We start from the raw sequence: 16,153 nt of genomic DNA on the forward strand, positions 1-16,153 counted from the left end.
GATTTATGTGAAGAATGTCTGTCTTGGACTCTCAGATCTCTTTTGGAACGATCACTGCAATTAGCAAATTAACAACGATTTGGATATCAGAAAACTAGCATAGACATTTGGGAGAACGCTTCTTGGAATTAAGATCATACTTGTGGAACAAAAGATTACATAAGCTGAACTTCCAGAGCTCAATTTTGGATTGTCACAGGTTGGGAATGTGGTCCTAACACATTCCAAGCGGCCATTGACTGAGCAATGCAAGTGATGGAATGGGATGAATTCCTTGGAATCCCTTCCGAACTCCATATTCCGGCCCATTTTAAAGATTACACAATGACGAACAAAGTCCTAACCGTACCAATTTGGGAGTCCGCTTCTTGGAATTAAGATCATACTTGTGGAACAAAAGATTACATAAGCTGAACTTCCAGAGCTCAATTTTGGATTGTCACAGGTTGGGAATGTGGTCCTAACACATTCCAAGCGGCCATTGACTGAGCAATGCAAGTGATGGAATGGGATGAATTCCTTGGAATCCCTTCCGAACTCCATATTCCGGCCCATTTTAAAGATTACACAATGACGAACAAAGTCCTAACCGTACCAATTTGGGAGTCCGCTTCTTGGAATTAAGATCATACTTGTGGAACAAAAGATTACATAAGCTGAACTTCCAGATCTCGGTTTTGGATTGTCACTCCCATTAGAAAATTAACACTGAATTACATAAGTGCTCCTTACCCTATCCATTCGGGAGAACACTTCTTGGAATTGGTAAATCGTCTTTTTGGCCTCTATGGTCTTTGTGGCTTAATCTGTGGCTGTGCTTAAATTAGGGAATAATGTTTTCTTTCTGGAATGCCTCCCAATGCATCTCAATGGACCGACTAGAGAATAATATTTTTTATTTGGAACGGTGTGGCCTACATACTGCATTGCAGCCAATTATGACAAAAATCCAGCTGGTTTCAAATGAAAGAAGCATAATCTTAACAAACATGTATAGATGGGATAAAGCAGCAGACTGTCCAGTTTCAGAAACACTTTGAAACATCTTCATACGTCACTTTTACGTGGAGTTATAGGCTGTCAAATGACAGGTGGGTTGTTTCCATTCACTTACATAGGCGACCTTGGGAAATTAAAAAGGTCACTGCAGGCTGTAGGCATAAAATGTGGCACACTCATTCAGGTACGCATCTAGTCTGGCTTTGCCAAATTTCAGACTCCTAGCTTATACGGTTCAGCTGTGATGCCCCCTCAGCTTCATTTCAGCACTGTACTTAAACAGCGCCCCATTGACTTGTATTGGTGACTTTTATCATTTTAAATCATCATATATTGTGTGGTGTACACCCTTGAGCTCTGGCACACTTGTTTCCATATGTGTCTAGTCCTAGCATGCCAAATTTCAGACCCCTAGCTTGTACGGCTCAGGTCTGAGGACCCCCTGAGCTTAATATGAGGCATAAAATATCGGTACATTAAAAGTTTAAAGTTACACCAAAGATGTTGTGAAAGGCTTGCCTCAATGAGACTTTGCACACTTGTTCAAACCAATGAGTAGTTAATGCATGCCAAATGTCAGACCCCTACCTGGTACAGTTCAGCCGTGACCCCCCCTAATGTTGTATGAAAAATAAAGTCAATTCTCCGCATTGTCTTGCATCTGTCACTTTAGCAAATTCAAAAGGCCACTGCACGTATTTTATTGAGGGCTGCACTGACGAAACTTTACATAAATGTTCTGACATATATCTAGTGTGTGACCACTGATTTTCAGGCCACTATCTCTATGCCACACAGAAATATCAACTGACAAAAGATAGGTGGGCCTGCTCCAGTCATTTTAGATTAGAGAATAATATTTTTTCGCTGGAATGGCTCCCAATGCATCTCAATGGACCGACTAGAGAATAATATTTTTTATTTGGAACGGTACGGCCTACATATTGCATTGCAGCCACTCATTATGGAATACCTGCTAGTTTTAAATAAAGGAGCCATAATCTTAACAGACATGTATAGATGGGATTAAGCAGCTACCTGTCTAGTTTTAGAAACACTTTGAACCATCGTCATAGGTCACCTCTACATGGAGTTATGGGCTGTCAGATGACATATTGACTGTTTAGGGAAAAATATTTGACATAGAGAATGGCCTTTGACCATCTCACCCACAAAAAAACAAACACTAAAACATCACCATCTTTGCTGCATTGGCAGTGATTTGGGGAAAATTGGCGGGCTGCTGTTGATCCCGATTCATGTGAAGAATGTCTGTCTTGGACTCTCAGATCTCTTTTGGAATGATCACTGCAATTAGCAAATTAACAACGATTTGGATATAGCATAGACATTTGGGAGAACGCTTCTTGGAATTAAGATCATACTTGTGGAACAAAAGATTACATAAGCTGAACTTCCAGAGCTCAATTTTGGATTGTCACAGGTTGGGAATGTGGTCCTAACACATTCCAAGCGGCCATTGACTGAGCAATGCAAGTGATGGAATGGGATGAATTCCTTGGAATCCCTTCCGAACTCCATATTCCGGCCCATTTTAAAGATTACACAATGACGAACAAAGTCCTAACCGTACCAATTTGGGAGTCCGCTTCTTGGAATTAAGATCATACTTGTGGAACAAAAGATTACATAAGCTGAACTTCCAGATCTCGGTTTTGGATTGTCACTCCCATTAGAAAATTAACACTGAATTACATAAGTGCTCCTTACCCTATCCATTCGGGAGAACACTTCTTGGAATTGGTAAATCGTCTTTTTGGCCTCTATGGTCTTTGTGGCTTAATCTGTGGCTGTGCTTAAATTAGGGAATAATGTTTTCTTTCTGGAATGCCTCCCAATGCATCTCAATGGACCGACTAGAGAATAATATTTTTTATTTGGAACGGTGTGGCCTACATACTGCATTGCAGCCAATTATGACAAAAATCCAGCTGGTTTCAAATGAAAGAAGCATAATCTTAACAAACATGTATAGATGGGATAAAGCAGCAGACTGTCCAGTTTCAGAAACACTTTGAAACATCTTCATACGTCACTTTTACGTGGAGTTATAGGCTGTCAAATGACAGGTGGGTTGTTTCCATTCACTTACATAGGCGACCTTGGGAAATTAAAAAGGTCACTGCAGGCTGTAGGCATAAAATGTGGCACACTCATTCAGGTACGCATCTAGTCTGGCTTTGCCAAATTTCAGACTCCTAGCTTATACGGTTCAGCTGTGATGCCCCCTCAGCTTCATTTCAGCACTGTACTTAAACAGCGCCCCATTGACTTGTATTGGTGACTTTTATCATTTTAAATCATCATATATTGTGTGGTGTACACCCTTGAGCTGTGGCACACTTGTTTCCATATGTGTCTAGTCCTAGCATGCCAAATTTCAGACCCCTAGCTTGTACGGCTCAGGTCTGAGGACCCCCTGAGCTTAATATGAGGCATAAAATATCGGTACATTAAAAGTTTAAAGTTACACCAAAGATGTTGTGAAAGGCTTGCCTCAATGAGACTTTGCACACTTGTTCAAACCAATGAGTAGTTAATGCATGCCAAATGTCAGACCCCTACCTGGTACAGTTCAGCCGTGACCCCCCCTAATGTTGTATGAAAAATAAAGTCAATTCTCCGCATTGTCTTGCATCTGTCACTTTAGCAAATTCAAAAGGCCACTGCACGTATTTTATTGAGGGCTGCACTGACGAAACTTTACATAAATGTTCTGACATATATCTAGTGTGTGACCACTGATTTTCAGGCCACTATCTCTATGCCACACAGAAATATCAACTGACAAAAGATAGGTGGGCCTGCTCCAGTCATTTTAGATTAGAGAATAATATTTTTTCGCTGGAATGGCTCCCAATGCATCTCAATGGACCGACTAGAGAATAATATTTTTTATTTGGATCGGTACGGCCTACATATTGCATTGCAGCCACTCATTATGGAATACCTGCTAGTTTTAAATAAAGGAGCCATAATCTTAACAGACATGTATAGATGGGATTAAGCAGCTACCTGTCTAGTTTTAGAAACACTTTGAACCATCGTCATAGGTCACCTCTACATGGAGTTATGGGCTGTCAGATGACATATTGACTGTTTAGGGAAAAATATTTGACATAGAGAATGGCCTTTGACCATCTCACCCACAAAAAAACAAACACTAAAACATCACCATCTTTGCTGCATTGGCAGTGATTTGGGGAAAATAGGCGGGCTGCTGTTGATCCCGATTCATGTGAAGAATGTCTGTCTTGGACTCTCAGATCTCTTTTGGAATGATCACTGCAATTAGCAAATTAACAACGATTTGGATATAGCATAGACATTTGGGAGAACGCTTCTTGGAATTAAGATCATACTTGTGGAACAAAAGATTACATAAGCTGAACTTCCAGAGCTCAATTTTGGATTGTCACAGGTTGGGAATGTGGTCCTAACACATTCCAAGCGGCCATTGACTGAGCAATGCAAGTGATGGAATGGGATGAATTCCTTGGAATCCCTTCCGAACTCCATATTCCGGCCCATTTTAAAGATTCCACAATGACGAACAAAGTCCTAACCGTACCCATTTGGGAGACCGCTTCTTGGAATTAAGATCATACTTGTGGAACAAAAGATTACATAAGCTGAACTTCCAGATCTCGATTTTGGATCGTCACTCCCATTAGAAAATTAACACTGAATTACATAAGTGCTCCTTACCCTATCCATTCGGGAGAACACTTCTTGGAATTGGTAAATCGTCTTTTTGGCCTCTATGGTCTTTGTGGCTTAATCTGTGGCTGTGCTTAAATTAGAGAATAATGTTTTCTTTCTGGAATGCCTCCCAATGCATCTCAATGGACCGACTAGAGAATAATATTTTTTATTTGGAACGGTGTGGCCTACATACTGCATTGCAGCCAATTATGACAAAAATCCAGCTGGTTTCAAATGAAAGAAGCATAATCTTAACAGACATGTATAGATGGGATAAAGCAGCAGACTGTCCAGTTTCAGAAACACTTTGAAACATCTTCATACGTCACTTTTACATGGAGTTATGGGCTGTCAAATGACAGGTGGGTTGGTTCCATTCACTTACATAGGCGACCTTGGGAAATTAAAAAGGTCACTGCAGGCTGTAGGCATAAAATGTGGCACACTCATTCAGGTACGCATCTAGTCTGGCTTTGCCAAATTTCAGACTCCTAGCTTATACGGTTCAGCTGTGATGCCCCCTCGGCTTCATTTCAGCACTGCACTTAAACAGCACCCCATTGACTTGTATTGGTGACTTTTATCATTTTAAATAATCATATATTGTGTGGTGTACACCCTTGAGCTGTAGCACACTTGTTTCCATATGTGTCTAGTCCTAGCATGCCGAATTTCAGACCTTCAGCAAGTACGGTTCAGCGGTGAGCCCCCCCCTGAGCATAATATGAGGCAGATAATATCCTATAATTATAAATTTAAAATTACACCAAAGATGGTGTGAAAGGCTTGCCTCTATGAGACTTTGCACACTATTTCAGACCCAAAAGTAGTTAGTGCTTGCAAAATTTCACACCCCTATCTGGTAGGGTTTAGCTGTGAGGGCCCGCTGAACTTAATATGAGGAATATAATATCCATACATTAAAACTTTAAAATTACACCAAAGTTGTTGTGAAAGGCTTGCCTCTATGAAACTTTGCACAATTGTTTATACCAAAAAGTAGTTAATGCACAACAAATTTCAGACCTCTATCTGGTATGGTTCAGCTGTGAGGGCCCCCTCAGCTTAATATGAGGCATATAATATCCTGTAATTATAAATTTAAAATTACACCAGATCTGTTGTGAAAGGCTTGCCTCCATGAGACTTTGCACACTTGTTCATACTCATAAGTAGTTGATGCCTGCCAAATTTCAGACCTCTAGCTGGTACGGGTCAGCTGTGACACCCCCTAATGTTTTTTGAAAAATAAAGTCAATCATCTCCCCATTGTCTTGCATCTGTGACTTTAGGAAATTCAAAAGGTCACTGCAGCTATTTGTTGAGGGCTGCACTGATGAAACTTTGCATACATGTTCTGACATATGTCTAGTGTGTGAACACTGATTTTCAGGCCACTATTTCTATACCACACAGAAATATCACCTGACAAAAGATAGGTGGGCCTGCTCCAATCATTTTAGATTAGAGAATAATATTTTTTCTCTGGAATGGCTCCCAATGCATCTCAATGGACCGACTAGAGAAAAATATTTTTTATTTGGAATGGCGCGGCCTACATACTGCATTGCAGCCACTTATGATAAAAATCAAGCTTGTTTCAAATGAAAAAGGCATAATCTTAACAGACATGTATAGATGTGATTCAAGAGCAGACTGTCTAGTTTCAGGAACACTTTAAACCATCTTCCTAGGCTACTCCTACATGCAGTTATGGCCTGTCAAATGATAGGTGGGGTGCATCCATTCACTTAACATTGGCAACCTTGGCAGATTCAAATGGTCACTGCAGGTCAGGGGTCACGGCTACACTTATGAAACTTGGCAAACATGTTCATACCTACATCTAGTTTAGGTATACCAAATTTCAGACGACTAGCTGGTATGGTTCAGCTGTGAGGGCCCGCTGAACTTAATATGAGGAATATAATATCCATACATTAAAACTTTAAAATTACACCAAAGTTGTTGTGAAAGGCTTACCTACATGAGACTTTGCACAGTCGTTCAGACACAGAAGTAGTTAATTTCTGCCAAATTTCAGAGCTCCAGCTGGTACGGTTCAGCGGTGAGGCCCCCCTGAGCATAATATGAGGCAGATAATATCCTGTAATTAAAATTTTAAAATTACACCAAAGTTGTTGTGAAAGGCTTGCCTCTATGAAACTTTGCACAATTGTTTATAGCAAAAAGTAGTTAATGCACAACAAATTTCAGACCTCTATCTGGTACGGTTCAGCTGTGAGGGCCCCCTCAGCTTAATATGAGGCATATAATATCCTGTAATTATAAATTTAAAATTACACCAGATCTGTTGTGAAAGGCTTGCCTCCATGAGACTTTGCACAATTGTTTATAGCAAAAAGTAGTTAATGCACAACAAATTTCAGACCTCTATCTGGTACGGTTCAGCTGTGAGGGCCCCCTCAGCTTAATATGAGGCATATAATATCCTGTAATTATAAATTTAAAATTACACCAAATCTGTTGTGAAAGGCTTGCCTCCATGAGACTTTGCACAATGGTTTATAGCAAAAAGTAGTTAATGCACAACAAATTCCAGACCTCTAGCTCGTACGGATCAGCTGTGGGGGACCCCTGAGCTTAATATGAGGAATATAATATCCATAAATTAAAACTTTAAAATTACACCAACGATGTTGTGAAAGGCTTGCCTCTATGAGACTTTGCAGACTTTTTCAGACCCAAAAGTAGTTAGTGCTTGCAAAATTTCACACCCCTATCTGGTAGGGTTTAGCTGTGAGGGCCCCCTGAACTTAATATGAGGAATATAATATCCATACATTAAAACTTTAAAATTACACCAAAGATTTTGTGAAAGGATTACCTTCATGAGACTTTGCACAGTCGTTCAGACACAGAAGTACTTAATTCTTGCCTAATTTCAGACCTTCAGCTAGTACGGTTCAGCGGTGAGGCCCCCCTGAGCATAATATGAGGCAGGTAATATCCTATAATTATAAATTTAAAATTACACCAAATCTGTTGTGAAAGGCTTCCCTCTATGAGACTTTGCACACTTGTTCATACCCATAAGTAGTTGATGCAAGCCAAATTTCAGACCTCTAGCTGGTACGGGTCAGCTGTGGGGGACCCCTGAGCTTAATATGAGGAATATAATATCCATAAATTAAAACTTTAAAATTACACCAACGATGTTGTGAAAGGCTTGCCTCTATGAGACTTTGCACACTTTTTCAGACCCAAAAGTAGTTAGTGCTTGCAAAATTTCACACCCCTATCTGGTAGGGTTTAGCTGTGGGGGACCCCTGAGCTTAATATGAGGAATATAATATCCATACATTAAAACTTTAAAATTACACCAACGATGTTGTGAAAGGCTTCCCTCTATGAGACTTTGCACACTTTTTCAGAACCAAAAGTAGTTAGTGCTTGCAAAATTTCACACCCCTATCTGGTAGGGTTTAGCTGTGAGGGCCCCCTGAACTTAATATGAGGAATATAATATCCATACATTAAAACTTTAAAATTACACCAACGATGTTGTGAAAGGCTTCCCTCTATGAGACTTTGCACACTTTTTCAGAACCAAAAGTAGTTAGTGCTTGCAAAATTTCACACCCCTATCTGGTAGGGTTTAGCTGTGAGGGCCCCCTGAACTTAATATGAGGAATATAATATCCATACATTAAAACTTTAAAATTACACCAAAGTTGTTGTGAAAGGCTTGCCTCTATGAAACTTTGCACAATTGTTTATAGCAAAAAGTAGTTAATGCACAACAAATTTCAGACCTCTATCTGGTATGGTTCAGCTGTGAGGGCCCCCTCAGCTTAATATGAGGCATATAATATCCATACATTAAAATTTTAAAATTACACCAAAGATGTTGTGAAAGGCTTCCCTCTATGAGACTTTGCACACTTGTTCATACCCATAAGTAGTTGATGCATGCCAAATTTCAGACCTCTAGCTGGTACGGGTCAGCTGTGACACCCCCTAATGTTTTTTGAAAAATAAAGTCAATCATCTCCCCATTGTCTTGCATCTGTGACTTTAGGAAATTCAAAAGGTCACTGCAGCTATTTGTTGAGGGCTGCACTGATGAAACTTTGCATACATGTTCTGACATATGTCTAGTGTGTGAACACTGATTTTCAGGCCACTATTTCTATACCACACAGAAATATCACCTGACAAAAGATAGGTGGGCCTGCTCCAATCATTTTAGATTAGAGAATAATATTTTTTCTCTGGAATGGCTCCCAATGCATCTCAATGGACCGACTAGAGAAAAATATTTTTTATTTGGAATGGCGCGGCCTACATACTGCATTGCAGCCACTTATGATAAAAATCAAGCTTGTTTCAAATGAAAAAGGCATAATCTTAACAGACATGTATAGATGTGATTCAAGAGCAGACTGTCTAGTTTCAGGAACACTTTAAACCATCTTCCTAGGCTACTCCTACATGCAGTTATGGCCTGTCAAATGATAGGTGGGGTGCATCCATTCACTTAACATTGGCAACCTTGGCAGATTCAAATGGTCACTGCAGGTCAGGGGTCACGGCTACACTTATGAAACTTGGCAAACATGTTCATACCTACATCTAGTTTAGGTATACCAAATTTCAGACGACTAGCTGGTATGGTTCAGCTGTGAGGGCCCGCTGAACTTAATATGAGGAATATAATATCCATACATTAAAACTTTAAAATTACACCAAAGTTGTTGTGAAAGGCTTACCTCCATGAGACTTTGCACAGTCGTTCAGACACAGAAGTAGTTAATTTCTGCCAAATTTCAGACCTCCAGCTGGTACGGTTCAGCGGTGAGGCCCCCCTGAGCATAATATGAGGCAGGTAATATCCTATAATTATAAATTTAAAATTACACCAAATCTGTTGTGAAAGGCTTCCCTCTATGAGACTTTGCACACTTGTTCATACCCATAAGTAGTTGATGCAAGCCAAATTTCAGACCTCTAGCTGGTACGGGTCAGCTGTGGGGGACCCCTGAGCTTAATATGAGGCATATAATATCCTGTAATTATAAATTTAAAATTACACCAAATCTGTTGTGAAAGGCTTGCCTCCATGAGACTTTGCACAATTGTTTATAGCAAAAAGTAGTTAATGCACAACAAATTTCAGACCTCTATCTGGTACGGTTCAGCTGTGAGGGCCCCCTCAGCTAAATATGAGGCATATAATATCCTGTAATTATAAATTTAAAATTACACCAAATCTGTTGTGAAAGGCTTGCCTCCATGAGACTTTGCACAATGGTTTATAGCAAAAAGTAGTTAATGCACAACAAATTTCAGACCTCTATCTGGTACGGTTCAGCTGTGAGGGCCCCCTCAGCTTAATATGAGGCATATAATATCCTGTAATTATAAATTTAAAATTACACCAAATCTGTTGTGAAAGGCTTGCCTCCATGAGACTTTGCACAATGGTTTATAGCAAAAAGTAGTTAATGCACAACAAATTCCAGACCTCTAGCTCGTACGGATCAGCTGTGGGGGACCCCTGAGCTTAATATGAGGAATATAATATCCATAAATTAAAACTTTAAAATTACACCAACGATGTTGTGAAAGGCTTGCCTCTATGAGACTTTGCAGACTTTTTCAGACCCAAAAGTAGTTAGTGCTTGCAAAATTTCACACCCCTATCTGGTAGGGTTTAGCTGTGAGGGCCCCCTGAACTTAATATGAGGAATATAATATCCATACATTAAAACTTTAAAATTACACCAAAGATTTTGTGAAAGGATTACCTCCATGAGACTTTGCACAGTCGTTCAGACACAGAAGTACTTAATTCTTGCCTAATTTCAGACCTTCAGCTAGTACGGTTCAGCGGTGAGGCCCCCCTGAGCATAATATGAGGCAGGTAATATCCTATAATTATAAATTTAAAATTACACCAAATCTGTTGTGAAAGGCTTCCCTCTATGAGACTTTGCACACTTGTTCATACCCATAAGTAGTTGATGCAAGCCAAATTTCAGACCTCTATCTGGTAGGGTTTAGCTGTGGGGGACCCCTGAGCTTAATATGAGGAATATAATATCCATACATTAAAACTTTAAAATTACACCAACGATGTTGTGAAAGGCTTCCCTCTATGAGACTTTGCACACTTGTTCATACCCATAAGTAGTTGATGCAAGCCAAATTTCAGACCTCTAGCTGGTACGGGTCAGCTGTGGGGGACCCCTGAGCTTAATATGAGGCATATAATATCCTGTAATTATAAATTTAAAATTACACCAAATCTGTTGTGAAAGGCTTGCCTCCATGAGACTTTGCACAATTGTTTATAGCAAAAAGTAGTTAATGCACAACAAATTTCAGACCTCTATCTGGTACGGTTCAGCTGTGAGGGCCCCCTCAGCTAAATATGAGGCATATAATATCCTGTAATTATAAATTTAAAATTACACCAAATCTGTTGTGAAAGGCTTGCCTCCATGAGACTTTGCACAATGGTTTATAGCAAAAAGTAGTTAATGCACAACAAATTTCAGACCTCTATCTGGTACGGTTCAGCTGTGAGGGCCCCCTCAGCTTAATATGAGGCATATAATATCCTGTAATTATAAATTTAAAATTACACCAAATCTGTTGTGAAAGGCTTGCCTCCATGAGACTTTGCACAATGGTTTATAGCAAAAAGTAGTTAATGCACAACAAATTCCAGACCTCTAGCTCGTACGGATCAGCTGTGGGGGACCCCTGAGCTTAATATGAGGAATATAATATCCATAAATTAAAACTTTAAAATTACACCAACGATGTTGTGAAAGGCTTGCCTCTATGAGACTTTGCAGACTTTTTCAGACCCAAAAGTAGTTAGTGCTTGCAAAATTTCACACCCCTATCTGGTAGGGTTTAGCTGTGAGGGCCCCCTGAACTTAATATGAGGAATATAATATCCATACATTAAAACTTTAAAATTACACCAAAGATTTTGTGAAAGGATTACCTCCATGAGACTTTGCACAGTCGTTCAGACACAGAAGTACTTAATTCTTGCCTAATTTCAGACCTTCAGCTAGTACGGTTCAGCGGTGAGGCCCCCCTGAGCATAATATGAGGCAGGTAATATCCTATAATTATAAATTTAAAATTACACCAAATCTGTTGTGAAAGGCTTCCCTCTATGAGACTTTGCACACTTGTTCATACCCATAAGTAGTTGATGCAAGCCAAATTTCAGACCTCTATCTGGTAGGGTTTAGCTGTGGGGGACCCCTGAGCTTAATATGAGGAATATAATATCCATACATTAAAACTTTAAAATTACACCAACGATGTTGTGAAAGGCTTCCCTCTATGAGACTTTGCACACTTTTTCAGAACCAAAAGTAGTTAGTGCTTGCAAAATTTCACACCCCTATCTGGTAGGGTTTAGCTGTGAGGGCCCCCTGAACTTAATATGAGGAATATAATATCCATACATTAAAACTTTAAAATTACACCAAAGTTGTTGTGAAAGGCTTGCCTCTATGAAACTTTGCACAATTGTTTATAGCAAAAAGTAGTTAATGCACAACAAATTTCAGACCTCTATCTGGTATGGTTCAGCTGTGAGGGCCCCCTCAGCTTAATATGAGGCATATAATATCCTGTAATTATAAATTTAAAATTACACCAAATCTGTTGTGAAAGGCTTGCCTCCATGAGACTTTGCACACTTGTTCATACCCATAAGTAGTTGATGCCTGCCAAATTTCAGTCCTCTAGCTGGTACGGGTCAGCTGTGACACCCCCTAATGTTTTTTGAAAAATAAAGTCAATCATCTCCCCATTGTCTTGCATCTGTGACTTTAGGAAATTCAAAAGGTCACTGCAGCTATTTGTTGAGGGCTGCACTGATGAAACTTTGCATACATGTTCTGACATATGTCTAGTGTGTGAACACTGATTTTCAGGCCACTATTTCTATACCACACAGAAATATCACCTGACAAAAGATAGGTGGGTCTGCTCCAATCATTTTAGATTAGAGAATAATATTTTTTCTCTGGAATGGCTCCCAATGCATCTCAATGGACCGACTAGAGAAAAATATTTTTTATTTGGAATGTCGCGGCCTATATACTGCATTGCAGCCACTTATGATAAAAATCAAGCTTGTTTCAAATGAAAAAGGCATAATCTTAACAGACATGTATAGATGTGATTCAAGAGCAGACTGTCTAGTTTCAGGAACACTTTAAACCATCTTCCTAGGCTACTCCTACATGCAGTTATGGCCTGTCAAATGATAGGTGGGGTGCATCCATTCACTTAACATTGGCAACCTTGGCAGATTCAAATGGTCACTGCAGGTCAGGGGTCACGGCTACACTTATGAAACTTGGCAAACATGTTCAAACCTACATCTAGTTTAGGTATACCAAATTTCAGACGACTAGCTGGTATGGTTCAGCTGTGAGGGCCCGCTGAACTTAATATGAGGAATATAATATCCATACATTAAAACTTTAAAATTACACCAAAGTTGTTGTGAAAGGCTTACCTCCATGAGACTTTGCACAGTCGTTCAGACACAGAAGTAGTTAATTTCTGCCAAATTTCAGAGCTCCAGCTGGTACGGTTCAGCGGTGAGGCCCCCCTGAGCATAATATGAGGCAGATAATATCCTGTAATTAAAACTTTAAAATTACACCAAAGTTGTTGTGAAAGGCTTGCCTCTATGAAACTTTGCACAATTGTTTATAGCAAAAAGTAGTTAATGCACAACAAATTTCAGACCTCTATCTGGTACGGTTCAGCTGTGAGGGCCCCCTCAGCTTAATATGAGGCATATAATATCCTGTAATTATAAATTTAAAATTACACCAAATCTGTTGTGAAAGGCTTGCCTCCATGAGACTTTGCACAATGGTTTATAGCAAAAAGTAGTTAATGCACAACAAATTCCAGACCTCTAGCTCGTACGGATCAGCTGTGGGGGACCCCTGAGCTTAATATGAGGAATATAATATCCATAAATTAAAACTTTAAAATTACACCAACGATGTTGTGAAAGGCTTGCCTCTATGAGACTTTGCAGACTTTTTCAGACCCAAAAGTAGTTAGTGCTTGCAAAATTTCACACCCCTATCTGGTAGGGTTTAGCTGTGGGGGACCCCTGAGCTTAATATGAGGAATATAATATCCATACATTAAAACTTTAAAATTACACCAACAATGTTGTGAAAGGCTTCCCTCTATGAGCCTTTGCACACATTTTCAGAACCAAAAGTAGTTAGTGCTTGCAAAATTTCACACCCCTATCTGGTAGGGTTTAGCTGTGAGGGCCCCCTGAACTTAATATGAGGAATATAATATCCATACATTAAAATTTAAAATTACACCAAAGTTGTTGTGAAAGGCTTCCCTCTATGAGACTTTGCACACTTGTTCATACCCATAAGTAGTTGATGCAAGCCAAATTTCAGACCTCTAGCTGGTACGGGTCAGCTGTGGGGGACCCCTGAGCTTAATATGAGGAATATAATATCCATAAATTAAAACTTTAAAATTACACCAACGATGTTGTGAAAGGCTTGCCTCTATGAGACTTTGCACAGTCGTTCAGACACAGAAGTAGTTAATTTCTGCCAAATTTCAGAGCTCCAGCTGGTACCGTTCAGCGGTGAGGCCCCCCTGAGCATAATATGAGGCAGATAATATCCTGTAATTAAAACTTTAAAATTACACCAAAGTTGTTGTGAAAGGCTTGCCTCTATGAAACTTTGCACAATTGTTTATAGCCAAAAGTAGTTAATGCACAACAAATTTCAGACCTCTATCTGGTATGGTTCAGCTGTGAGGGCCCCCTCAGCTTAATATGAAGCATATAATATCCTGTAATTATAAATTTAAAATTACACCAAATCTGTTGTGAAAGGCTTGCCTCCATGAGACTTTGCACACTTGTTCATACCCATAAGTAGTTGATGCAAGCCAAATTTCAGACCTCTAGCTGGTACGGGTCAGCTGTGGGGGACCCCTGAGCTTAATATGAGGAATATAATATCCATAAATTAAAACTTTAAAATTACACCAACGATGTTGTGAAAGGCTTGCCTCTATGAGACTTTGCACACTTTTTCAGACCCAAAAGTAGTTAGTGCTTGCAAAATTTCACACCCCTATCTGGTAGGGTTTAGCTGTGAGGGCCCCCTGAACTTAATATGAGGAATATAATATCCATACATTAAAACTTTAAAATTACACCAAAGTTGTTCTGAAAGGCTTGCCTCTATGAAACTTTGCACAATTGTTTATACCAAAAAGTAGTTAATGCACAACAAATTTCAGACCTCTATCTGGTATGGTTCAGCTGTGAGGGCCCCCTCAGCTTAATATGAGGCATATAATATCCTGTAATTATAAATTTAAAATTACACCAAATCTGTTGAGAAAGGCTTGCCTCCATGAGACTTTGCACACTTGTTCATACCCATAAGTAGTTGATGCCTGCCAAATTTCAGTCCTCTAGCTGGTACGGGTCAGCTGTGACACCCCCTAATGTTTTTTGAAAAATAAAGTCAATCATCTCCCCATTGTCTTGCATCTGTGACTTTAGGAAATTCAAAAGGTCACTGCAGCTATTTGTTGAGGGCTGCACTGATGAAACTTTGCATACATGTTCTGACATATGTCTAGTGTGTGAACACTGATTTTCAGGCCACTATTTCTATACCACACAGAAATATCACCTGACAAAAGATAGGTGGGTCTGCTCCAATCATTTTAGATTAGAGAATAATATTTTTTCTCTGGAATGGCTCCCAATGCATCTCAATGGACCGACTAGAGAAAAATATTTTTTATTTGGAATGGCGCGGCCTATATACTGCATTGCAGCCACTTATGATAAAAATCAAGCTTGTTTCAAATGAAAAAGGCATAATCTTAACAGACATGTATAGATGTGATTCAAGAGCAGACTATCTAGTTTCAGGAACACTTTAAAACATCTTCCTAGGCTACTCCTACATGCAGTTATGGCCTGTCAAATGATAGGTGGGGTGCATCCATTCACTTAACATTGGCAACCTTGGCAGATTCAAATGGTCACTGCAGGTCAGAGGTCAGGGCTACACTTATGAAACTTGGCAAACATGTTCATACCTACATCTAATTTAGGTATACCAAATTTCAGACGACTAGCTGGTATGGTTCAGCTGTGAGGGCCCGCTGAACTTAATATGAGGAATATAATATCCATACATTAAAACTTTAAAATTACACCAAAGTTGTTGTGAAAGGCTTAGCTCCATGAGACTTGCAGACTATTTCAGACCCAAAAGTAGTTAATGCATGCCAAATTCCAGACCTCTAGCTGGTACGGTTCAGCTGTGGGGGACCCCTGAGCTTAATATGAGGAATATAATATCCATACATTAAAACTTTAAAATTACACCAACAATGT

At 39.5% G+C, this 16,153-nt stretch overlaps 1 protein-coding gene across 1 annotated transcript in view; it reads right to left on the reverse strand.

Annotated features, from left to right (window-relative positions):
- The window catches only part of LOC140586927 (uncharacterized), a 28,207-nt gene that overhangs the window by 8,340 nt on the left and 3,714 nt on the right, over positions 1–16,153 (reverse strand). Inside the window, exons 2-4 of the mRNA XM_072708464.1 lie at positions 13,247–13,342; positions 9,459–9,554; positions 6,709–6,804 (exon numbers count right to left, since the gene is read on the reverse strand). Coding sequence (XP_072564565.1) covers positions 6,709–6,804; positions 9,459–9,554; positions 13,247–13,342 — 288 coding nt within the window. The remainder of the gene's footprint in view (positions 1–6,708; positions 6,805–9,458; positions 9,555–13,246; positions 13,343–16,153) is intronic.

The sequence above is a fragment of the Paramormyrops kingsleyae genome, unplaced genomic scaffold (genome assembly GCF_048594095.1).
Source record: "Paramormyrops kingsleyae isolate MSU_618 unplaced genomic scaffold, PKINGS_0.4 ups96, whole genome shotgun sequence".
Classification (NCBI taxonomy): domain Eukaryota; kingdom Metazoa; phylum Chordata; class Actinopteri; order Osteoglossiformes; family Mormyridae; genus Paramormyrops; species Paramormyrops kingsleyae.